This window comes from Salmo salar, chromosome 11, assembly GCF_965601325.2.
Source record: "Salmo salar chromosome 11, fSalSal1, whole genome shotgun sequence".
Classification (NCBI taxonomy): domain Eukaryota; kingdom Metazoa; phylum Chordata; class Actinopteri; order Salmoniformes; family Salmonidae; genus Salmo; species Salmo salar.
The window spans coordinates 19,104,106-19,129,511 of record NC_138301.1 but is presented as its reverse complement, the minus strand read 5'-3'; the positions used below and the strand labels follow the sequence as shown (position 1 = coordinate 19,129,511).

General features: G+C 45.6%; 1 protein-coding gene across 4 annotated transcripts in view; it reads left to right on the top strand.

Moving 5' to 3' along the window:
• The window catches only part of LOC106562098 (myotubularin-related protein 13), a 158,551-nt gene that overhangs the window by 78,755 nt on the left and 54,390 nt on the right, over positions 1 to 25,406 (top strand). For all 4 annotated transcript variants that reach the window (XM_014126678.3, XM_014126677.3, XM_014126676.3 and 1 more), the window contains exons 5-16: positions 435 to 545; positions 2,047 to 2,152; positions 9,628 to 9,760; positions 10,362 to 10,470; positions 10,900 to 11,013; positions 15,809 to 15,886; positions 16,200 to 16,313; positions 17,220 to 17,348; positions 17,509 to 17,607; positions 17,756 to 17,969; positions 18,164 to 18,273; positions 19,105 to 19,254. In XM_014126678.3, the coding sequence (XP_013982153.2) occupies positions 435 to 545; positions 2,047 to 2,152; positions 9,628 to 9,760; positions 10,362 to 10,470; positions 10,900 to 11,013; positions 15,809 to 15,886; positions 16,200 to 16,313; positions 17,220 to 17,348; positions 17,509 to 17,607; positions 17,756 to 17,969; positions 18,164 to 18,273; positions 19,105 to 19,254 (1,467 nt within the window). The remainder of the gene's footprint in view (positions 1 to 434; positions 546 to 2,046; positions 2,153 to 9,627; positions 9,761 to 10,361; positions 10,471 to 10,899; positions 11,014 to 15,808; positions 15,887 to 16,199; positions 16,314 to 17,219; positions 17,349 to 17,508; positions 17,608 to 17,755; positions 17,970 to 18,163; positions 18,274 to 19,104; positions 19,255 to 25,406) is intronic.

Here is a 25,406-nt window from a genome sequence, read left to right as displayed (position 1 = left end):
TATTGGCTTTATAGAGTGAATTCTGCGTGTACTCAAGGCCAGGATATCCAGCCAATCCCTCACTTAAGAACAGAGTGGGGCTTAGCGGATCTCTCCTGTCCCTAGGCACTACACTGGACCACTACGGTATTCAACTTTGGCATTCAAATGTCTCCGACACACATATTAATTGAGCATTTATTTTTAGCTTTGCTCTGCCCAGTTATTTGCCATTAAACCACACATGTCAGCTGAACATTTGGAATATTACATAAAATACTATAAATCTGATGGTATTAGATGACGAATTCCAATACAGTGTCTTTAATTGTCCATTTAGGCGAGAAGCTGTGATTGGGTGTATGTATCTTTGGGTGTATGTATCTTGCGATACATCTGTATGTGAGTGTGTTGATTGACCTGGTTGTGTGTCTGTCTCCTCCTGCCCTCCCCAGGGCTGCTTGGGTCTGATCTACACGGTGTACGTCGACAGCCTGCCGTTCCCCCTGGAGGGGCTGGTTTCCAACCTCTTCACGTGCATGGTTCCTGTGGCTGGCGGCTCCCAGGTAAGCAGGCATTACTAAAGCAAACAATTCCTCAAATACCTCCATCTCTCAACCCTTCTGGCCTGCTCTCCACAGAGGCACGAATCCACCCCAGACTAGGGGTCAGTCTGGGTTAATGTTGCTGCTAGACCCACACAAGGTGCTTGGTTACCTACTGACGGCCTGATGCTTATTATAGTTTCAGTCTCCTACAAGTAGAGTGTGAGTGAGGAAGGAAGTAATGTTTTGGCCCATGTGCGTTTGCTTTCCATTCAATCATGCATTCCTGGTCTAGATGGTGCCATAGATTGCTGTACCACCACTCGCAGAAATGTCCTCATAATACTATTTTATTTTTCTAGCTGGTCTTCTGATGACATTACTTAGTGAAGCTAGGGTAAAAAAAAAACAGAGTAGGGGGCCTGTTTTTATATTTTCACATCTCACTAGGTTATTAAAAACCACATCTGAAGTTGTCCTATAACAAAAACCCTACGCTGGTCTGTTCCCTTAAAGTCTAGACAATGGTGATCAATGTGGCTTTAAAAAACTGGACAATATTTCATCTGTGTTTGTAAAGGGGAAGGAATGTGACCCATGATTAAGTTCACATCCTGAACCTTAGCGTAATGTTAGTGTTTTTGATGTAATTTACCAACACATGCCAGTGTTCCTCCTTAAACTATCGCCACTCCCCGCAGAGCCAAGGGCTTTAGGCTGTAGTGACACCACATGAGTTAGAAACCTCAGGAGTGGAACAAACTCATCCTTCAACAGACTGTCAAACATGAAGGAATGTCATGAATCAGGGAACAGAGTTGTTCTCTAGCTGGTTCAAACTCAGTTGAAAATAACAGAAAGCCTATGCTCCCAATTAATACCTTCATTGACCATGTTTCAATCCACTAGGATCTTCGTCAGGTCAAAAGCCAAACTCCGTTGAACCACCGTCTGTACCCCTATCATGTTCAACTTTGGTTTAGTGGAATTAGACGTACTGATTGTGTTCACGCGAGCACACTTTTTCCACTGTACGCTTACTTCTCTACCCTCAGCCACACTGGATATAGCGACAGACACTGCTCTCCCTAATGGATTGCAGAGGCGTTGTGCCGTGCCTGTGAAATGTACGTTAACATGCAATTGAGGTTTCTCCCATTGCTGCCGGACTGATTCAAAAGGCTAATTCAGTCGTGCAGCTGCGATGTCCATCGGGTTCAACAACACGTGTTTTATTCATTTTTCTGGGAGATCGTCAAAAAAACACTCACACAGTGGATCCCTTAACTGCCATTGTACTGTCATTTCTGCCTTGCCTATATGACCTTTGGCCTTGTTTTGAGTTACAGTCTTGTTCAGTTTCCTAATGATATATACAGTACCATGAAAACGGGTTTTGATGTCTGTTAAAAACAAAATCCATCTCTGAAACTGTTGTACAGTCTTGTCTAGTTCTATGATAGATCCATCCAATGGTTTTTCATATAACCTATGACTTTTCACTTTTGTGTTTTTCACACAGAAACTGTTTTCCCTGGGAGCTGGCGACCGACAGCTAATCCAAACCCCTCTGAATGACAACCTGCCTGTTACATGCAAGAGTGTGGCCCTGCTCTTCCAGCAACTTGGTATGTCACTGGGCTTCTGTTTCCTCATTACTACACTACAGTACAACCAGTCAATCCCAAACTCCATGAACTCGACTCCACTTTATGGCACCATCATGTTCCTTTCGTTATTTACAGTCTGGTCTGCATCGGGTCTACTTAGTTGCAGGACAGTAGCTCTATGCCGCTCCGCCTGTTGGTCACGTACAGTCACAGTATACACAGCTCACATTGTAATTTAGCTTATGTTTCCTGGTAACATGCTTACGTGGGTCGGCTGAAATAACCTGACAGCTGAATACGAACTGTAGTGCCAGATATTATGAACATCCCTCTTAATCATATTGTTTGCATCGTTTTCTTTGTTTATTTTAGTAAGTAGCTTAGTTGTATGACAGGTTATCCGGTATTGATCCTTGATGGTATTAAACTTTTTTAGGTTCAACTCCAACATTAAGAGGTTTAGAGTTACTACGCGGATGATCACATGGTTATGAATAAAGCATCTGTCCAAATCACAATTGTAAACTCTTAAATTGAATAGCCACTAAGCAGTTGGGTTAATGCTGTACAAATGAGCATGTACAGTGCCTTCAGAAAGTATTTACACCCCTTGACTTTTTCCACATTTTGTTGTGTTACAGCTTGAATTTAAAATTGATCAAATGTAGATTTTTTTGGGTCACTGGCCTACCTACACACAATACCCCATAATATCGAAGTGGATTTAAAAAAAAAAAAAAAATGATGTTTACAAATTAATAAAAAATGAAAAGCTGAAATGTCTTGAGTCAATAAGTATTCAACCATAATACGTTACATGGACTCACTCTGTGTGCAATAATAGTGTTTAACATGATTTCTGAATGTCTACTTCATCTCTGTGCCCCACACGTACAATTATCGGTAAGGTCCCTCAGTCGAGCAGTACATTTCAAACACAGATTCAACCACAAAGACCAGGGAGGTTTTCCAATGCCTCGCAAAGGGCACCTACTGGTAGATGGGTAAAAATAAAAACATTGAATATCCCTTTGAGCATGGTGAAGTTATTAATTACAATTTGGATGGGGTGCCAATGCACCCAGTCGCTACAAAGATACAGGCGTCCTTCGTAACTCAGTTGCCGGAGAGGAAGGAAACCGTTCAGGGATTTCACCATGATGCCAATGGTGACTTTAAAACAGTTACAGAGTTTATTGGCTGTGATATGAGGAAACTGAGGATTGATCAACAACATTGTAGTTACTCCACAATACCAACCTAATTGACAAAGTGAAAAGAAGGAAGCCTGTACACAGTAAAAATATACCAAAACATATGCATCCTGTTTCCAACAAGGCACGAAAGTAATACTGCAAAAAATGTGGCAAAGCAATTAAATTTTGTCCTGAACACAAAGTGTTATGTTTGAGGCAAATCCAATGCAACACATTACTGAGTAACACTCTCCATATTTTCAAACATGGTGGTAGCGGCATCATGTTATGGGTATGCTTGTAATTGTTAAGGACTGGGGAGTTTTTCATGGTAAAACATTTTACGGAATGGAGCTAAGCATAGGCAAAATCCTAGAGGAAAACCTGGTTCAGTGTGCTTTCCACCAGACTTTGAGAGATGAATTAACCTTTCAGCAGGACAATAACCTAAAACACAAGGCCAAATATGCACTGGATTTGCTTACCAAGAAGACCGTGAATGTTCCCGAGTTAGTTTTGACTTAAAGCTGCTTGAAGTTGATGGCAAGACCTGAAAATGGTTGTCTAGCAATGATCAACAACCAATTTGACAGAGCTTGAAGAATTTTGAAAATAATAATAGACTCAGTTAAATCCAGTTTAATCCCACTTTGTATCAACAAAATGTGGAAAAAGTCAAGGGGTGTGAATACTTTCTCAAGGCACAGTATGTATACTCCTTTACTAGGATTTGCTTTGTCTGTTTTGCATTCTTGTACACATGACGTAGCTTTGCTGTGGTTTGGTGGCTTCACATGGTTATGACCGTATATTGTCCCAAATTCCTGCTCACTGCATTCGTGCATACACTGGACTCGAGTATGTGGTTTTAATACACACAAATCACTGCAGCAGTCAAGTCTACATTCCAGGGGCTGATGTTGGGGGCGAGTTAGTAAATAAGTGAAACCCAATCCAATTTTTCTGATGCTTTTTATTTGTAATGGAAAATAGGCCCTCATTTAGTGTGATTAGAAGAATGTGTTACAAAACTAAATGGATTATGTTTCTTGTAAGCATTAGGCCCTGAACCCCTTGAGGAATTCAATAATAGTTTGCATGCTCCTTTGTGTTTATTTGGACAGCGAGCAGTGGACGTGCACACTGGAGGGTACTTTACCGATACACAAATGATCAGGGTCATGTGTTTGTAGCCAATCTGGATACACACAGAGATGGCCTGTACCTTGACATTATCCTCAGCCATGGTTTGTATCAGTCGTCACCTTCTTTGTTTTTGTTACCAAATACTGCACATGTTATCCAGGAACAGTCCACAAAACTAATAAAACGGACCCAATTCATATGTCTCTCTCTAAATTTGACATTCCAAAGTTTTGAATTTACCCAGAGTTTGATAGAGGATAGGTCTAAACTCCTCAGGTCTAGACAGCTGTTTTTGGAGTCACAGGAGGACATGGGGCTTGTTATTGTGCAACTCAGTCTAACCATCAGGAGGAATGTCTCTGTGTGTTGTGATGTGTACAGTAGTGTGTCCATTCCCCCCCTATGCTGGATCTGAACATGGCCCCTGTCCCTGACCGATGAAGATGATGGGCAGACAGAGGCCTGGGCACCTCATGCCACTGCTGTTTGCTTACAGTACCCTTGTATAGGACTGCATGTAACTCTTAAGAGATGCTCTCTGTCATGTTCTTGGGCTACAGGTGATGTGACCGATGTCCTGTAAGAACTGATCAGTACTGCATGATATCATATGAAGGATAAGCATTCCAACAGCACCAGAAGTGATCAGATCATGCGTCTCGTGTAAGCGGAGCACCTTGCATCTTCCATCCATCACTTTTGTTATACAGTGCAGGCTGAGAGTATGTTCTGAGTGCAGAATCAGTGTTTCCCCTATATTAATTTAGCAGGGGCGGGCTGCTGTTCATTTGTTGCCGCCACGTTTTTTGATTTTTATCTCCGCCGAGACGCAATTTTAAGATCGGAGTGTGATTAGTTACGTTTATTTGTACCAAGTAGCGTTGGATGCATTTAGTCTTGAGATTTTTCAATTAAGTAAATGCAGATGGGCAACCCCATGCTTCAGCCTATTCATTTAAAGGGACAGTGCAGTTAAAAATGTAATTATCCTTTTTTTTTTTAAATATATATATTTCCACACTATAAGGTCGAAATTACACTCTGAAATTGTGAAAATTATGATAATGGCCTTTTGTGTAAGAGCTGTTTGGGGGGAAATATTCCTGGAATTTCAGCATCTTCAGGTGGAACTTTTGGTCCACATGATTGCATCACAATGTGATTTGATTATAATAGACCAATGACTGTTCATCTAGGTAAGGGGCTGGGCTCGAAAGTCTAGACCATCCTATCAGCCCAATCAGGGCTGTGTATGTAAATACAGTATCATCAAATTTGTTTCCTGACATCCACACGATCAGACCAAGGGCCAAAGGAGCCTCTGGGATAAAAAGTATTAAATAAAAACACTGTGATTTATTAGACATACAGTGGTGATTGATTGATTGATTTAATTTTTTTACAAAGACTGCATGAGGGCTTTAAAGCCGCTATGCTGCATCAGTTGAGCTGAAGGTTATTTCAGATGGTGTCAACATTTACATGTTTTATTTTCAAAATTTTTGGAGGGTAGAATGTCCTTTCAAAATGTCACCACAAGTGACCTTCTCACATTCGTTCTACATTTGCTGCCGGAAAATAATTATAGGGGAAACACTGCGCGTGTTTGAGTATCGTGACGATGCAACCGCTGCACAGCCCAAGTTCGGATCATATCTCAAAACATATTCTCTCATTATTTATAATCTCTCATACTTCCATGATTCTATTCCATGAATCAGCCACAGATTTGCTCTCCATGTTGGCTGGCCTGTGTCCTCTTTTTCTCCTCTGCTTGGAGGGTCTATTTAAAGTCATGTGTTTAGTGTAACATGCTAAATCCATGGGATTCATCATGACCGTCAGTCAAATCTGTAAGAACAAATGATTAAACACAGATCTGAGTTATAACATGAAATACAGTACAACTTCCAGTAGGCTACCCCCCCCCCCCCCCCCCGGCCCCGTGATGGACTTTGTCTTTCTCTCAGACCAAACAAGACCTGGGGAAAAGACCTGGGTGGTGAGGAAACGTGTAGCATGTCCACGCACAACTGTGTCCAGAGGTCATCCCAGAGGAATGTCCGTCCAACATGTCACACTGCACAGGAAGTGTGGCCCCCAAGTGGATAGAATGGACAGGCCCTGGACAGGCTGCTGGGCTGTTTGTTGTTTGCTGCCTTTGTCTTGGCCTGGTCTGTCTCTTGTTATTTAGGGTCGGAAATGTGTTGCTGTTTCCCATAGATATGTAAACACCTCAAGGACACTAAACAAGCCAGGCTGCTTACCTCAGGAGGCCATTATGAAACCTAATTGGCAAAAATGCCAGATTAGTCACCTCAGACCTATGCACTTCCACACAGGAAGTCATGTTGAGGTAACATAGAATGTAACCAGCCAATGTCGCTTTGAGAGATCCAGGTATTCAGTCAACAACGGAACAGACAATGTTCATGTTCCGATTCTTGTTTATCAGGGTCTATCTGAGCTGGAGGCAGACAGAATCAGTGACCTCAGTTTGTTGCGGACTGCAGATATGTCTGCCAGTGTGCCGTTGTCGTTATCTCTGGAATGAGTGATGGATGGGTCTACCACTAGGTTGATAGGAAACAATAACAGGAACTGTAAACTTGAGAATTTGACTGGACTGTCATATTGGTATTTGACATATTATTTATATTGTCTCATAGCGTGTCATTTCCTCTGGCTATTTTTGAGGTTGTATTTACTTATCATTAATGATATACTGTACACTGAGTGTGCAAAACATTAGGAACACCCTTTTGCCCCTCAGAACAGCCTCCATTTGTCAGGGCATGGACTCCACAAGGTGTTGAAAGTGTTCCACAGGGATGCTGGCCCATGTTGACTCCAATGCTTCCCACAGTTGTGTCAAGTTGTCTGGAGGTCCTTTGGGTGATGGACCATTCTTGATACACACGGGAAACTGTTGAGCTTGAACAACCCAGCAGCATTGCATTTCTTAACACACTCAAACCAGTGCACCTGGCACCTACTACCATACCCCGTTCAAAGACACTTAAATATTTTGTCTTGCTCATTCACCCTCTGAATGGCACGCATACACAATCTCTGTCTCAAGGTTTAAAAATCCTTCTTCAGCCTGTCTCCTCCCCTTCATCTACACAGATTGAAGTGGGTTTAACAAGTGACATCAATAAGGGATCATAGCTTCACCTGGATTCACCTGTTCAGTCTGTCATGGAAAGATCAGGTGTTCCTAATGTTTTGTCCACACAGTGTATAATAAACTCAGCAAAAATAGGAAGTCCTAACTGTCAACTGCGTTTATTTTCAGCAAACTTAACGTGTAAATATTTGTATGAACATAACAAGATTCAACAACTGAGACATAAACTGAACAAGTTCCACAGACATGTGACTTACAGAAATGTAATGTGTCCCTGAACAAAGGGGGGGTCAAAATCAAAAGTAAGTCAGTATCTGCTGTGGCCACCAGCTGCATTAAGTACTGCTGTGCATCTCCTCCTTATGGACTGCACCAGTTTTGCCAGTTCTTGCTGTGAGATGTTACCCCACTCTTCCACCAAGGCGCCTGCAAGTTCCCGGACATTTCTGGGGGGAATGGCCCTAGCCCTCACCCTCCGAACCAACAGGTCCCAGATGTGCTCAATGGGATTGAGATCCGGGCTCTTCGCTGGCCATGGCAGAACACTGACTTCCTGTCTTTCAGGAAATCATGCACACAGAACGAGCAGTATGGCTGGTGGCATTGTCATGCTGGAGGGTCATGTCAGGATGAGCCTGCAGGAAGGTTACCACATGAGGGAGGAGGATGTCTTCCCTGTAACGCACAGCGTTGAGATTGCCTGCAATGACAACAAGCTCAGTCCGATGATGCTGTGACACACCGCCCCAGACTATGACAGACCCTCCACCTCCAAATTGATCCCACTCCAGAGTACAGGCCTCGGTGTAACGCTCATTCCTTCAACGATAAACGTGAATCCGACCATCACCCCTGGTGATACAAAACCGTGACTCGTCAGTGAAGAGCACTTTTTGCCAGTCCTGTCTGGTCCAGCGACGGTGGGTTTGTGCCCATAGGCGACGTTGTTGTCGGTGATGTCTGGTGAGGACCTGCCTTACAACAGGCCTACAAGCCCTCAGTCCAGCCTCTCTCAGCCTATTGTGGACAGTCTGAGCACTGATTGAGGGATTGTGTGTTCCTGGTGTAACTCGGGCAGTTGTTGTTGCCATCCTGTACCTGTCCCGCTGGTGTGATGTTCAGATGTACTGATCCTGTACAGGTGTTATTACACGTGGTCTGCCACTGTGAGGACGATCAGCTGTCCGTCCTGTCTCCCTGTAGCACTGTCTTCGGCTTCTCATAGTACGGACATTGCTATTTATTGCCCTGGCCAGATCTGCAGTCCTCATGCCGCCTTGCTGCATGCCTAAGGCACGTTCACGCAGATGAGCAGGGACCCTGGGCATCTTTCTTTTGGTGTTTTTCAGAGTCAGTAGAAAGGCCTCTTTAGTGTCCTAAGTTTTCATAACTGTGACCTTAATTGCCTACCGTCTGTAAGCTGTTCGTGTCTTAACGACCATTCCACAGGTGCATGTTCATTAATTGTTTATGGTTCATTGAACAAGCATGGGAAACAGTGTTTAAACCCTTTACAATGAAGATCTGTGAAGTTATTTTGATTTTTACGAATTATCTTTGAAAAACAGGGTCCTGAAAAAGGGACGTTTCTTTTTTTTGCTGAGTTTATACACTACTGTTAGTTAGCTGAAATTGCATTGTTTATCCACCTGTTATCACTGTGGGCAAAGAATAACATTGTTTTCTCAGCCATTTGTTCGTTATAAGTCAGAATGTAATAGTGAATAATATACTGTCAGTAAAGGGAGAGAGAGGTTTTCAAAATATTGTGATGCATGTACAGTACTTTGGTTTTCATACAATATGTCTCTGCAAAACAGATCTTTCCTCCAATTATTTCAGCAAACTAGTCACATATGATTGAAAACACCACATTCTATCACCCCAAAGAAATATAATTTACTCTGAGTATTGTTTGCTCAGCTTAGAAATAAAATCCACCCCAACAGTATGTTTTTTTTAATCATTTGTCCAACCGAATACCTAATTAATTACACATTCTCTCTACTTTCTTCTGCCAGGAATCCAGAATGTTCTGAGTCTTTTCTGTGCGGTTCTGACCGAACACAAGGTTTTGTTCCATTCCACGAGTTACCAGAGACTTGGGGAGGCGTCACGTGCTCTGGAGGCACTCATGTTCCCCCTCAAATACAGGTACGTGATTGGCCTGTCGTTCTCCATTCCCCCATCAGTCCCCATTACACCTCGGCTATTGACATGACTTGCCTTGCACCAAGTGTGACTTGAATGATAATGTTTCTTATTATCGTTATTTGTTTGTTTCTCAGTAAAATTGTTACACTTAGGCTGCTGGCTTTGATTATGAGGCCATCGAAAGTTCAAACGTATTAAGATGTTCATGTTGATTGCGTTGCCAACTGACTTTCTGACATTTTGTGACAAAACAATGTTCCAAAGTGGTCTTGGTTATCTGTTCTCATATGTCTTTAAGATGAATAAACTTCCTGTAAGTTGCTCTGGAAAGAGTGTCTGCTAAATGACTGGAATGTAAATGTACTTGAAAGATTATGTTTTGGTTTACTGAGTACCACACATTGATGTAGAATTTGACCTGGCAAGTTGTGTGTGTGTGTGTGTGTGTGTGTGTGTGTGTGTGTGTGTGTGTGTGTGTGTGTGTGTGTGTGTGTGTGTGTGTGTGTGTGTGTGTGTGTGTGTGTGTGTGTGTGTGTGGTGTGTGTGTGTGTGTGTGTGTGTGTGTGTGTTTCCTCACTGTCGTCTCCTGTTTGAAACTCAGTTACCCATACATCCCCATCCTGCCGTCACGGCTGCTAGAGGTGCTGAGCTCACCCACCCCCTTCATCATCGGGGTCCACTCCATGTTCCAGAGCGAGATCCAAGAACTGGTGAGTGATGTTTAGCACCTTCTCCAGACATGAACTGCCTCTGACCCTGATTCAACATGTACAGTACACCAGGGATAACATGCCTTTATTTAGACTGATTCATTGAAAGCTTGCCCAATGTAGCCAGTTGCCTATGAATCATGGAGTCTTGTTGTGTATATATGAGTCATTGTACATTTTAAGGAAATGTTATGTTGAGCTGACATTTCTTATACTGAGAAGTGCCGATTGATGCGACCTCCTGAGTCCTTTAGTTTCAGGGAGTTGTGACTCCTCCACTGTGTTGGCCAAGAGCATGTTTTGGCAGGTTTCAGCCTTAGTTTCTCTTATACGCTCTGCCATAGTAATGTAGAATGTGCTCTACAGCTAATATAGGAATCTAACTAATTCGAAAGGATTGTTTAGTGATGTGTATTGTCTATCTTACAGTTGGATGTTATCATAGCTGATCTGGATGGAGGAACCATAAAGATTCCAGAGTGCATCCACCTGTCCCAGCTCCCTGAACCACTGTTACACACTACACAGACTGCCCTGTCTCTGGTACGTACCTGTTACACACTACACACACTGCCCTGTCTCTGGTACGTACCTGTTACACACTACACAGACTGCCCTGTCTCTGGTACGTACCTGTTACACACTACACAGACTGCCCTGTCTCTGGTACGTACCTGTTACACACTACACACACTGCCCTGTCTCTGGTACGTACCTGTTACACACTACACACACTGCCCTGTCTCTGGTACGTACCTGGTACACACTACACAGACTGCCCTGTCTCTGGTACGTACCTGTTACACACTACACAGACTGCCCTGTCTCTGGTACGTACCTGTTACACACTACACAGACTGCCCTGTCTCTGGTACGTACCTGTTACACACTACACAGACTGCCCTGTCTCTGGTACGTACCTGTTACACACTACACAGACAGCCCTGTCTCTGGTACGTACCTGTTACACACTACACAGACTGCCCTGTCTCTGGTACGTACCTGTTACACACTACACAGACTGCCCTGTCTCTGGTACGTACCTGTTACACACTACACAGACAGCCCTGTCTCTGGTACGTACCTGTTACGCACTACACAGACTGCCCTGTCTCTGGTACGTACCTGTTACGCACTACACAGACTGCCCTGTCTCTGGTACGTACCTGTTACGCACTACACAGACTGCCCTGTCTCTGGTACGTACCTGTTACGCACTACACAGACTGCCCTGTCTCTGGTACGTACCTGTTACGCACTACACAGACTGCCCTGTCTCTGGTACGTACCTGTTACGCACTACACAGACTGCCCTGTCTCTGGTACGTACCTGTTACACACTACACAGACTGCCCTGTCTCTGGTACGTACCTGTTACACACTACACAGACTGCCCTGTCTCTGGTACGTACCTGTTACACACTACACAGACTGCCCTGTCTCTGGTACGTACCTGTTACACACTACACAGACAGCCCTGTCTCTGGTACGTACCTGTTACACACTACACAGACTGCCCTGTCTCTGGTACGTACCTGTTACACACTACACAGACTGCCCTGTCTCTGGTACGTACCTGTTACACACTACACACACTGCCCTGTCTCTGGTACGTACCTGTTACACACTACACACACTGCCCTGTCTCTGGTACGTACCTGTTACACACTACACAGACTGCCCTGTCTCTGGTACGTACCTGTTACACACTACACAGACTGCCCTGTCTCTGGTACGTACCTGTTACACACTACACAGACTGCCCTGTCTCTGGTACGTACCTGTTACACACTACACAGACTGCCCTGTCTCTGGTACGTACCTGTTACACACTACACAGACAGCCCTGTCTCTGGTACGTACCTGTTACACACTACACAGACTGCCCTGTCTCTGGTACGTACCTGTTACACACTACACAGACTGCCCTGTCTCTGGTACGTACCTGTTACACACTACACAGACAGCCCTGTCTCTGGTACGTACCTGTTACGCACTACACAGACTGCCCTGTCTCTGGTACGTACCTGTTACGCACTACACAGACTGCCCTGTCTCTGGTACGTACCTGTTACGCACTACACAGACTGCCCTGTCTCTGGTACGTACCTGTTACGCACTACACAGACTGCCCTGTCTCTGGTACGTACCTGTTACGCACTACACAGACTGCCCTGTCTCTGGTACGTACCTGTTACGCACTACACAGACTGCCCTGTCTCTGGTACGTACCTGTTACACACTACACAGACTGCCCTGTCTCTGGTACGTACCTGTTACACACTACACAGACTGCCCTGTCTCTGGTACGTACCTGTTACACACTACACAGACTGCCCTGTCTCTGGTACGTACCTGTTACACACTACACAGACAGCCCTGTCTCTGGTACGTACCTGTTACACACTACACAGACTGCCCTGTCTCTGGTACGTACCTGTTACACACTACACAGACTGCCCTGTCTCTGGTACGTACCTGTTACACACTACACACACTGCCCTGTCTCTGGTACGTACCTGTTACACACTACACACACTGCCCTGTCTCTGGTACGTACCTGTTACACACTACACAGACTGCCCTGTCTCTGGTACGTACCTGTTACACACTACACAGACTGCCCTGTCTCTGGTACGTACCTGTTACACACTACACAGACTGCCCTGTCTCTGGTACGTACCTGTTACACACTACACAGACTGCCCTGTCTCTGGTACGTACCTGTTACACACTACACAGACTGCCCTGTCTCTGGTACGTACATTGAGGGGAAAAAAGGTTTTGTTCCCCTGCTGATTTTGTACGTTTGCCCACTGACAAAGAAATGATCAGTCTATAATTTTAATGGTAGGTTTATTTGAACAGTGAGAGACAGAATAACAACCAAAAAATCCAGAAAAACGCATGTCAAAAATGTTATAAATTGATTTGCATTTTAATGAGGGAAATAAGTATTTGAACCCTCTGCAAAACATGACTTAGTACTTTGTGGCAAAACCCTTGTTGGCAATCACAGAGGTCAGATGTTTCTTGTAGTTGGCCACCAGGTTTGCACACATCTCAGGAGGGATTTTGTCCCACTCCTCTTTGCAGATCTTCTCCAAGTCATTAAGGTTTCGAGGCTGACGTTTGGGAACTCAAACCTTCAGCTCCCTCCACAGATTTTCTATGGGATTAATGTCTGGAGACTGGCTAGGCCACTCCAGGACCTTAATGTGCTTCTTCTTGAGCCACTCCTTTGTTGCCTTGGCCGTGTGTTTTGGGTCATTGTCATGCTGGAATACCCATCCACGACCCATTTTCAATGCCCTGGCTGAGGGAAGGAGGTTCTCACCCAAGATTTGACGGTACATGGCCCCGTCCATCGTCCCTTTGATGCGCTGAAGTTGTCCTGTCCCCTTAGCAGAAAAACACCCCCAAGCATAATGTTTCCACCTCCATGTTTGACGGGGGAGATGGTGTTCTTGGGGTCATAGGCAGCATTCCTCCTCCTCCAAACACAGCGAGTTGAGTTGATGCCAACTTGGTCTCATTTGACCACAACACTTTCACCCAGTTGCCCTCTGAATCATTCAGATGTTCATTGGCAAACTTCAGACGGGCATGTATATGTGCTTTCTTGAGCAGGGGGACCTTGCGGGCGCTGCAGGATTTCAGTCCTTCACGGCGTAGTGTGTTACCAATTGTTTTCTTGGTGACTATGGTCCCAGCTGCCTTGAGATCATTGACAAGATCCTCCCGTGTAGTTCTGGGCTGATTCCTCACCGTTCTCATGATCATTGCAACTCCACGAGGTGAGATCTTGCATGGAGCCCCAGGCCGAGGGAGATTGACAGTTCTTTTGTGTTTCTTCCATTTGCGAATAATCACACCAAATGTTGTCACCTTCTCACCAAGCTGCTTGGCGATGGTCTTGTAGCCCATTCCAGCCTTGTGTAGGTCTACAATCTTGTCCCTGACATCCTAGGAGAGCTCTTTGGTCTTAGCCATGGTGGAGAGTTTGGAATCTGATTGATTGCTTCTATGGACAGGTGTCTTTTATTCAGGTAACAAGGTGAGATTAGGAGCACTCCCTTTAAGAGTGTGCTCCTAATCTCAGCTCGTTACCTGTATAAAAGACACCTGGGAGCCAGAAATCTTTCTGATTGAGAGGGGGTCAAATACTTATTTCCCTCATTAAAATGCAAATCAATTTATAACATTTCTGACATGCGTTTTTCTGGATTTTTGTGTTGTTGTTCTCTCTCACTGTTCAAATAAACCTACCATTAAAATGATAGACTGATCATTTCTTTGTCAGTGGGAAAATGTACAAAATCAGCAGGGAATCAAATACTTTTTTCCCTCACTGTACCTGTTACACACTACAGACTGCCCTGTCTCTGGTACGTACCTGTTACACACTGCCCTGTCTCTGGTACGTACCTGTTACACACTGCCCTGTCTCTGGTACGTACCTGTTACACGCTGCCCTGTCTCTGGTACGTACCTGTTACACACTGCCCTGTCTCTGGTACGTACCTGTTACACGCTGCCCTGTCTCTGGTACGTACCTGTTACACACTGCCCTGTCTCTGGTACGTACCTGTTACACACTGCCCTGTCTCTGGTACGTACCTGTTACACACTGCCCTGTACCTGTTACACGCTGCCCTGTCTCTGGTACGTACCTGTTACACGCTGCCCTGTCTCTGGTACGTACCTGTTACACGCTGCCCTGTCTCTGGTACGTACCTGTTACACGCTGCCCTGTCTCTGGTACGTACCTGTTACACACTGCCCTGTCTCTGGTACGTACCTGTTACACACTGCCCTGTCTCTGGTACGTACCTGTTACACACTGCCCTGTCTCTGGTACGTACCTGTTACACACTGCCCTGTCTCTGGTACGTACCTGTTACACACTGCCCTGTCTCTGGTACGTACCTGTTACACGCTGCCCTGTCTCTGGTACGTACCTGTTACACGCAGCCCTGTCTCTGGTACGTACCTGTTACACGCAGCCCTGTCTCTGGTACGTACCTGTTACACGCTGCCCTGTCTCTGGTACGTACCTGTTACACACTGCCCTGTCTCTGGTACGTACCTGTTACACACCACAGCCTCTGTCTGTGCTCACCCTGAATGCTCACCCTTGGAAATCACAGATCCCCGTTAGATATTAAACGTTAGATCATAATGAGAATGTTGTTTGTTGCAAACAGCTGTAGAATGTCCTTATGTAACTTGTCTAGTTATTGTAATGGGTATTTGTTTATGTAATCTGTAATAAAAGTGTACTTAGGAACGAACAAAATAATAAGTCAAGACTAAGAGGCATCTTTATTATTTTCAGGTTTTGCATCCTGATCTGGAGATAGCTGACAATGCCTTCCCACCCCCTCGCACAGCCCCCTCCAACCTCAAACTGTTGGTAAGGCCCATCATTCCAGTAAACACAGTGTCTTCAACCTTAACCCCTGGCCATGTCTCATTGTAACAGATGGAGCCTTTTCCCAGAACATCATGTGTTTGTGATATGAGGAGGACGCCACTGCTCTGAGATATCTCCTATAGCACGCACATCTCTTGTCCGACCTATGAATAGCACAAAAATTTGAGCTTTAGTGGGGGTTTCCATTTCTTCAGATGGTAGAATAATCACGTTAAGATGTGAACTGAATTAACAAGGTGGTATTCATGGCATGTTTGTGAGCTGACTCTCCCCTCTCTCCCTTGTGTTTCAGGATAAGGAGGTGCGAGCCGTGTTCCTCAGGCTGTTTGCTCAACTCTTCCAGGGCTACAGGTCCTGCCTGCAGCTTATCCGCATCCATTCTGAACCTGTTATCCACTTTCACAAGGTGAGATCAATGCACTTCTGTTCAACTCAATCTGGGTGGGTCAAAAATCCTATTGCCAACTGAAGGCATGTGCTCCATCACACCCTCAATGTGTCTCCTGATGATGACTCACATTTGTCACCCATGCTGTTGTAATCCCAGGATCATATTTCACTGATCACTGCAATGAAGGTGGTTACCTTTCCCATTCAATTTGTTTGTCCCCATTTAACATTTGATAGGTGCAGGCTGACATTTTATCCCTTGTTCTCTCAACCTGTAAAAGAATGTTTGGAGAGAATCCAAGAACAAGAGGATTCTCTCCTATCCTGTCTTATCTTGTCTGATGAAGCTGTTTGGAGGTGTTTTGTTTCAGCATGTGTGTGTTGGTTTGATGCGCTTTAGTGACTGACCGTATGACTCTTCACCATGCTATCTGCTTGTTTGTGTTATGTGCTGTCAGCCTTGGCCAATGGCCTCGCGATGAGCCATATGAAATGTATCAAATTAAAATACAAAAAAATCGCTGGGTTTGTATTTGTTTGTGTCTGCGGCGTCTCCGTGGTAACCTCTCAGCACGTCCCTCTCAAAGTACCCCACATGGCTCGGATTATGGGCCAGGAATTCATCACGAATCTACAGAAACGCTGCGCTTTTTTTACGGAGAGGCGATGACTGGGGAGTCCAGAAAAACTGCCCCCCCCCCCCATTTTCTATCTCTTTCACCCACTAGCACGAATCACAGGCCTAATTCAGCAGATAAAGCTTGCTTTTCTTTGCATATAGTCATCTTCAGTCATTTGTTTCACTTTTGTGACTGGGTTCATTGTGATAATAATAATAATAAAGAAAGAAAAGAAAAGCTCCTCAGAAATGTGAAGTTTATGTACCTACCATTATTTAACCTTTAACCCTGTCCCCCTACAGACTGCCTTCCTGGGCCAGAGAGGCCTGATTGAGAATGACTTCCTGACCAAGGTTCTGGATGGCATGGCCTTCGCTGGCTTCGTGTCTGAAAGGGGGCCACCTTACAGAGCCTGTGATCTCTTTGATGAGGTACTGTCGGGCATGGCTGCTGTAACCAGACTGCATGTTTTGCAGCTCTAGTCTGATTTGGCAACAGTTGTTCTAATTTCACTGTTGTGTATGAAACTGGGCTTGTCGAGAGATTGTATCGTTTGGGAACAGCTTGACTGACTTGTTGTTGGTTCTGTAGCTGGTGGCCTTTGACATGGAGCGCTTTAAGGAGGAGGCGGCCAGCCCTGCCAAGCTGCAGAAGCACATGAGGGAACTCTCTGACCAACTGTACAAAAACGTGAGTTAACATCACTCAGCCTCTGGGCCTGTATGCTATAGTGTTCACATTAGGCACTTTCTGTACTCTTTAGTGTTATAGCATGTCCTATGGCCGTCACAGATGTTGTTCTTGTCTGTATGTTTTATTATTGAATGGTCCATTACAGGAGAATCCCAACCCCCACATGGCGTTCCAGAAAGTGCCTCGGCCCACGGAGGGCTCCCACCTGCGGGTGCATGTGATGCCCTTCCCCCTGCTGGACGATGAGAAGGTGGAGCGGCTGCTGGCGGAGGGCCTGGCCAAGCATCCCAGCGCCCCTGCCATCACTACCACCACCCGCGCAGAGAGGAAGTGTGTGGTGCCCGCCGGCCCTCCCGTGGGTACGTGAGACACAAACATCAGCTCTACTCCATGCCTGCTCCTGTGTGAGACAAATGGCTTGGCAGGAGTCTGTCTATAATGTGTTAATAGCTGTAAGCACTTAGTTGATGAGTATTGAATGGCGTCTGTACTAGCGTAGCTAGTATTTCTACCACTCTTGTATTCCTAACCTGCTCACCCCTCATCTGTGCAGTGTCCATCATGGGGAAGATGGGCTCAGTGTTCAACAGCGCTCGCAGGCTAGAGGTGGTGAGGAGCTGCATCTCCTTCATCTTCGACAACAAGACCCAGGAGACGGAGAAGGTGACGCACGGCATCCTCCCTAATCCCTGTCTCTCAGCACAGCGGAATCAGCCACGTCTGTAATGGCCCAGACATCTGGACTGACATCCATTCCTCCGATTACAGCAGGAAGGCAACCGTGTGTGTCGGTCTGGAGTTAGCGCTCTCAACTCTATCAGGCGAATTATACCTCCCAGCTGGGAGACATGACCACACTGGAGACAGATGATCAAACACTTAGACTCATAATCTCCTCGTTATCAGCAGAAATAACCCCATTGTTTTAACACCGAGGTTAATGGCATAGCTGTTTTGATTTCCCCACACCGTGGCACCCCCTATAGCCCATAGGAACATTGATGGGGGTGTCCCATGTGTACTGCATGAAATGGGAAGGGAGCCAGTTTCTTTATGCCTGCACCGCTGGCTGTAATAACCAGGTTATATAAGGCAGACATGCATCCAGCTATAACCCCCCCCCCAGCCTATAAACCCTTCACCTCGATATACATTATACAGCCAATGTGAAAACCATTACCCAGACGCATGACCGTCACATTTTCTTGTTGTTTGACATTAGTATGAAATGTGTGGTATTAATATTTCCCAGAGGTCAACAATTCACTGTCTGGACTGGTAATATTGTAGCTGCTATTGTACCTGTTCCTGAGCTCCTGCAGAGCTACCAGCTGAGATTTCTTGGCTATAGCCTGGTTGGTTCTAGAATTCTGGGACATAATGTTCTGGGAAGTTGAGAAATCAATCCAGAAGATTATTTTCCCCACTGTTTTTGTTCATGTATGTTGTGTGACATGGTATTTGTGTTAAAAACAGCCTGTGCTGTGTTCCCAGACCCTGCCGGCTGCGCTGCGTGCTCTGAAAGGCAAGGCGGCTCGCCAGTGTCTGACTGAGGAGCTCCGTCTGCACGTCCAGCAGAACCGGGCCATACTGGACCACCAACAGTTTGACTACGTCATCCGCATGATGAACTGTGCCCTCCAGGTGGGTCAAAGCTCGGCCAGTCTGTCCCAGTCTGTGATGTGACTCTTTCAGAACAGATCAACTGGCTCTGTTATTAAAGTTCAGTGTACGGTATGTCCCTCCACGAGGTAGTTAACATCCCTCCTAAAAGTCTCTCTGAATGTCAACGCACTCCTTCTACAAAGGATGGAACAGTGTTTTCTAATAGCTAATGTACAGTAAGTATCCAGATGTCAGTGGCAGCCTATTTTTCTTGGGTGTTCCCTAGCGTTCTCGCAGAGGCATTAACAGGTAAACCACCAAATATTTGAGGAACAGGAAGCAGTAGTTTGTTTCCAGGCTCTACCCTTAAACCAATTCCACTCTGGCTGCGATGACGTGTTTTCATGGGCTTTAACTGGTTCTAATTTAGTGCGTCTGAAGTGGTCTGTAATGGAAACAGTACGAGACAGTGAGAGAATGTGCCGGCTGACCAAGCGCTAAGCAGACAGCTCTGGCTGTTCCACCACTCAGATAGCTTCCTAGGGTACACGGGCCTTTGGCAACAACAGGTGCTGCTACTGCGCCATACGTGCTCTTACCTTCTCCCTTACCTTAGTCATGCTTGGCTGCAGGTGGAAGAATGGCCAAATCATATATTTTCCCAGTGATTTATGCTGAAGTTAGTCTTCATTTACAGTAGTTTGATAGATTGTCAAGAGTGAGTGCTCACTGCGCCCCACATATCTAGTAAAAGGTTGGTGTTTGATGTACCTGGGTGCCTATTGTTTTTTTTTTTGCAATCGCTTCGGTTATTAGACAAAGCGATTAGTGGTTTATTCTGCTCTCCCTGTGCTGCACACGCCCCATAAAGTTTCACTCTGCCATCAATCAACTGGGAGAAAAGGGCTCGGAGAGGATGGCCGGAGCTCAGAGCCGGAGCTCAGAGCCGGAGCTCAGAGCTGAGGCCTCAGTGGTAGTTCCTCATGTTTTACAGCTTCACATGGCCGTTGCCACGGGGATTTAATGATTCGGAGCAGTGTTCACAGAGAGTGACTTTTATGGAGTGGCTCTGGATTCCACGCATTCTTCTGGCCAAATGATCGAGGCCGGTGAGCCAATTAATCCCACCATCTGCATTTTAGCCTGGGTGTGTAGAGGTCACTGGACGTGTCACTGGCCTCCCCACTTGTAAAATAGGTCAAGAGCCAGCCAGCCAACCAGTTGCTGTGTAAGATATACATGAGAGGTGTGTGTATATGCTCTCCCTTCCTGTGCTCCTGTCAGCAACACGGGTTCTAGGAGCTGAGCCATACCACCTGGTTTCAGTTGCCCCCTGCATGCATAGCTAACCGCATGTCTTCAGTATCTGAGTCCAGGTCCCACTCTGTCCAAGCCAAGGTAGTGATGTGATGAAGCTGCTGGTCCAACAGTAGTCTCCCTGTGGTACAGAGCGGTTGAAAGACACCACAATGACACTGGGACTCTCTGTATAATAACTGCAGATTAGTCTTATTTGTTGCAAGATTTGTCTGGCGAATACCGGACTGTTCTGGAATGTACAGAACAATGTAGAAATGCTTGTGTATTAGGTTGCTTAATGTGGCTGTGTTATCTGATAGCTGGACTGTGAGCGTGTCTGACATGTATTGTTTCTCCCTGAAATGGGATCCTGATGTGGAGGTTTTTATTTTTTCAAGCAACAGATTAATAGTATTTCTGCAGATAAAGGATTTTTTTCCCCCCTCAAACTAGACGTGAGCATTTTCAGTGACATTGCATTGGGAATACTGAATCCCTAGACAGATGCTATGAAGCGAAGCATGTGAGATGCTTTCAATGCCAACCTTCAGAGTTGATTAGTCAGGATAACAACCACGTGTGAGTGACCAGAGGATTTTTATTTAGAGAGCCAAGCGCAGCGGAGTGACTTCGTGTGGACTTATACAGACTGTCTCTCTAGCACTGTGTTTGGTCTAGGGGGCACTTGGCAGGGTTACCCATAATACAGCATGGAACATGTAAGGAGAGGGAGAGGGTGACGTGCTGGAGAGAGGGGAACAGAGGGGTTCTCTCTGGCTGTGGCATGAAGACTCAGATCAGCATCAGTCCGGGGCACCTATCTCTCCTCAACAACCACTATCCAAACCCAAACAACAGATGGAGACTTGCAGACAGTCCACCATTAGAGATGGACATCTCCACACCAAAACATCCCCAGTGCATCTGAGATTAACTGCCTGTCAGCATAGTACTGCGCTACGGGTGACCTAACGACTTCACCTTTTAAGGTAGATGGATAGAGGCCAGTGTGTATATTATCTCCAAACCTTCAGGGTTCTCATTTCACCAGACATTCCCGTCTTATTTTGATTTAATCTCTGCTTTGCCTCTCAAAACCAAATAAGCAACGATTTTTACTCATGGAGCTGGTATTTAAAATAGAGCGAGGGTTTACTTGCCAAGTGGTTAGATAAAATATAGCGAGCATTTCTCTATAATTTCATTTAGCTTTACGGTGTAATACTGTATTGTTATTTCTCCCCTATATTTTCACTAAGGCAACAACAGGCCAGAGGTCCATCCATTTTGCAGTTATTTGGTCCTGATTCTGTGTCCTGGTCCGTAGCCCAGGTCCATGGATTTGTCTCAGATGGGCTGTAAAAGGAACAGAAATAGCAGATTGCCTCGGCAGTAATTACTCTCGTATTTCACTTGCACCCCTCTCCTCTCAACGCCCTTCCCTGTCAAAAAGCCCTTGGAGATATCACAGATTGCACCGATGCCAGTGATTATGCTGCGTGTGCGTGTGTATCCCTCAACACCCCACAAAGCTAGGGGTGTTGACCTCTACAGTGTGCTATGCACCACAGTCTCTGTACTCTATACAGTGACAGAATGATGCCTCATTAGAACGGGACAGGAGGCATGTGTTTTTCGATCTAAAAACATCTCACATTCCTGATGATATCATCATCCTGAGGCCAATCAAGAGTTTATGGGCCACATGTAACATGTCAGTCTGGAGCTAACCGTAGGGGTGCGTACTGGGAAAGGGGATACTTAGTCAGTTGCACAACTGAATGCATTCAACCGAAATGTGTGTTCCGCATTTAACCCAACCCCTCTGAATCAGAGAGATGTGGGGGGCTGCTTTAATCGACGTCCACGTCATCGGCGCCCAGGGAGCAGTTGTTGTTGGGGATTAACTGCCTTGTTCAAGGACAGAACGGCCCGATTTGAACCAGCAACCTTTCGGTTACTGGCCCAACACTCTTAGGCTAGGCTACCTGCCGCCCACTGTGTTGTTCTGGCTCTGTTGACTGTTAAAGGCTAGCGTTAGCGGTTCAAACTCTTTTGAAGGGGCACTCGTCCACAGGGAGCAGTGTTTGTTCTGCTGAGTCAAAGCAGTATGTATACAGTACGGTAAGTTTCTGCTTACTGACAGACAACCAGGTGAGAGAGGGGATAGTCCTTTCTAATGGAAGTAGGTGTGGGATCTCATCACTGAGTAGTACTGAACTCAGCAAAAAAAGAAACGTCCTCTCGCTGTCAGCTGCGTTTATTTTCAGCAACCTTAACATGTGTAAATATTTGTATGAACATAGCAAGATTCAACAACTGAGACATAAACTGAACAAGTTCCATAGACATGTGACTAACATAAATGGAATAATGTGTCCCTGAACAAAGGGGGGGTTAAAATGAAAAGTAAGTCAGTATCTGGTGTGGCCACCAGCTGCATTAAGTACTGCGGTGCATCTCCTCCTCATGGACTGCACCAGATTTGCCAGTTCTTGCTGTGAGATGTTACCCTACTCTTCCACCAAGGCACCTGCAAGTTCCCGGACATTTCTGGGGGGAATGGCCCTAGCTCTCACCCTCCGATCCAACAGGTCCCAGACGTGATCAATGGGATTGAGATCCGGGCTCTTTGCTGGCCATGGCAGAACACTGACTTCCTGTCTTTCAGGAAATCATGCACAGAATGAGCAGTATGGCTGGTGGCATTGTCATGCTGGAGGGTCATGTCAGGATGAGCCTGCAGGAAGGGTACAACATGAGGAAGGAGGATGTTTTCCCTGTAACGCACAGCGTTGAGATTGCCAGCAATGACAACAAGCTCAGTCCGATGATGCTGTGACACACCGCCCCAGACCATGACAGACCCTCCACCTCCAAATCGATCCCGCTCCAGAGTACAGGCCTCGGTGTAACGCTCATTCCTTCGACGATAAACGCGAATCCAAACTTCACCCCTGGTGAGACAAAACCGCGACTCGTCAGTGAAGAGCACTTTTTGCCAGTCCTGTCTGGTCCAGCGATGTTGGGTTTGTGCCCATAGGCGACGTTGTTGTCGGTGATGTCTGGTGAGGACCTGCCTTACAACAGACCTACAAGCCCTCAGTCCAGCCTCTCTCAGCCTATTGTGGATAGTCTGAGCACTGATGGAGGGATTGTGTGTTCCTGGTGTAACTCGGGCAGTTGTTGTTGCCGTCCTGTACCTGTCCCGCAGGTGTGATGTTCGGATGTACCGATCCTATGCAGGTGTTGTTACACGTGGTCTGCCACTGCGAGGACGATTAGCTGTCCATCCTGTCTCCCTGTAGCGCTGTCTTAGGCGTCTCATAGTACGGACGTTGCAATTTATTGCCCTGGCCACATCTGCAGTCCTCAAGCCTCCTTGCAGCCTGCCTAAGGCACGTTCACGCAGATGAGCAGGGACCCTGGGCATCTTTCTTTTGGTGTTTTTCAGAGTCAGTAGAAAGGCCTCTTTAGTGTCCTAAGTTTTCATAACTGTGACCTTAATTGCCTACCGTGTGTAAGCTGGTGCATGTTCATTCATTGTTTATGGTTCATTGAACAAGCATGGGAAACAGTGTTTAAACCCTTTACAATGAAGATCTGTGAAGCTATTTGGATTTTTACGAATGATCTTTGAAAGACAGGGTCCTGAAAAAGGGACATTTCTTTTTTTGCTGAGTTTATAAATCAGGCTATACTGTAACTCAGTGGATGTCTGTGTATATTCACTGAGCCCCAGCTTGGCCGTCCTCAACTCCACATTTCCTGAAGCAGTGCACTCAAAGCAGAACATAAGTCACCTCAAGTACTTGTAAGGCCATGAAGGACCAAGTGAGCCTTCAAAAGACTGGACATTATTATAATTTCTGTTTTTTTACAAATCAGATTTGTATTTATTTTTTCTGAGGAAATGTTATTCTCTGGTACAGAACATCCCCATGTTTGTCCCTACTAGAGAGACAGTGAACCGGTGTCTGCTGTGACGAGACTGACTGTTAGTGACTCATTTTCCGGCTCTCATTAATTGATTCAAGGTTTGTTTACATACCGTACCCTGTTTTTTTTTTCATTTATTGCAAGTATTTGACGTATTCAAAGTAAATATTTACCATACTGTCATTCTGAGTCAATTGTTCATTTAATGAGAGATGCTCCTCCGTCAGTGTGTTGGAGGCCTGCAGGTCTGGCTGTGTGGTGTGAGTGATTTGATTAGCTGATTGAGCCATCACCAGAGGTATCAGATGAAAGACCATGCAGTGTTACTACTTCCTGACCATGTAGACAGACACATTTTGTACACTTTGAAAACCAACGAGCTCTGACCAAACACATTAGTCATCCATCCCTCAAATGCTTTGACCTCAACTGTTACAGTAAGATGCTGACTAAACTGTCCAAAGTGGATGCCAGTGCTATCGGTGCTGGACGCATCTTATCTGTGTATGTGGTAAACATTCTGCAGCTGTTTTAAGTCGTATCTCCTACTTGACAGCCGCATGACTCAAAGACATGACTGACCTTAATTGGAGTATTTGCACTAATGGGGGGCCTATTTGTTTCTGTGTGCGTGCAGAGCACCTCTCCTCCCTCTCTCCCCCTCCAGCTGTTGCAGGTTTGGTGGTGGACATTGCACAAGGCCAGGTGAGCAGAGCGCTGCTATGGAAAAAGGGGTATATGCATCCTCGCATCCCAACCATTTCCTATCAGAGAGAATTATGGGCCCCATGACAGTGCTCAAAAAACACTGTCAAAATGTCATTCACATGTGTGCTCCTTCACCTGCAGGGGGTTGTTGGGAAAAGGAGAAACGTTGTAGGTCTGTCCATTCTAGATTAGTTTATGTTCAGAGGTACTCTGGGCTGGCCAATGCTGTGATGCTATTGGCCAGA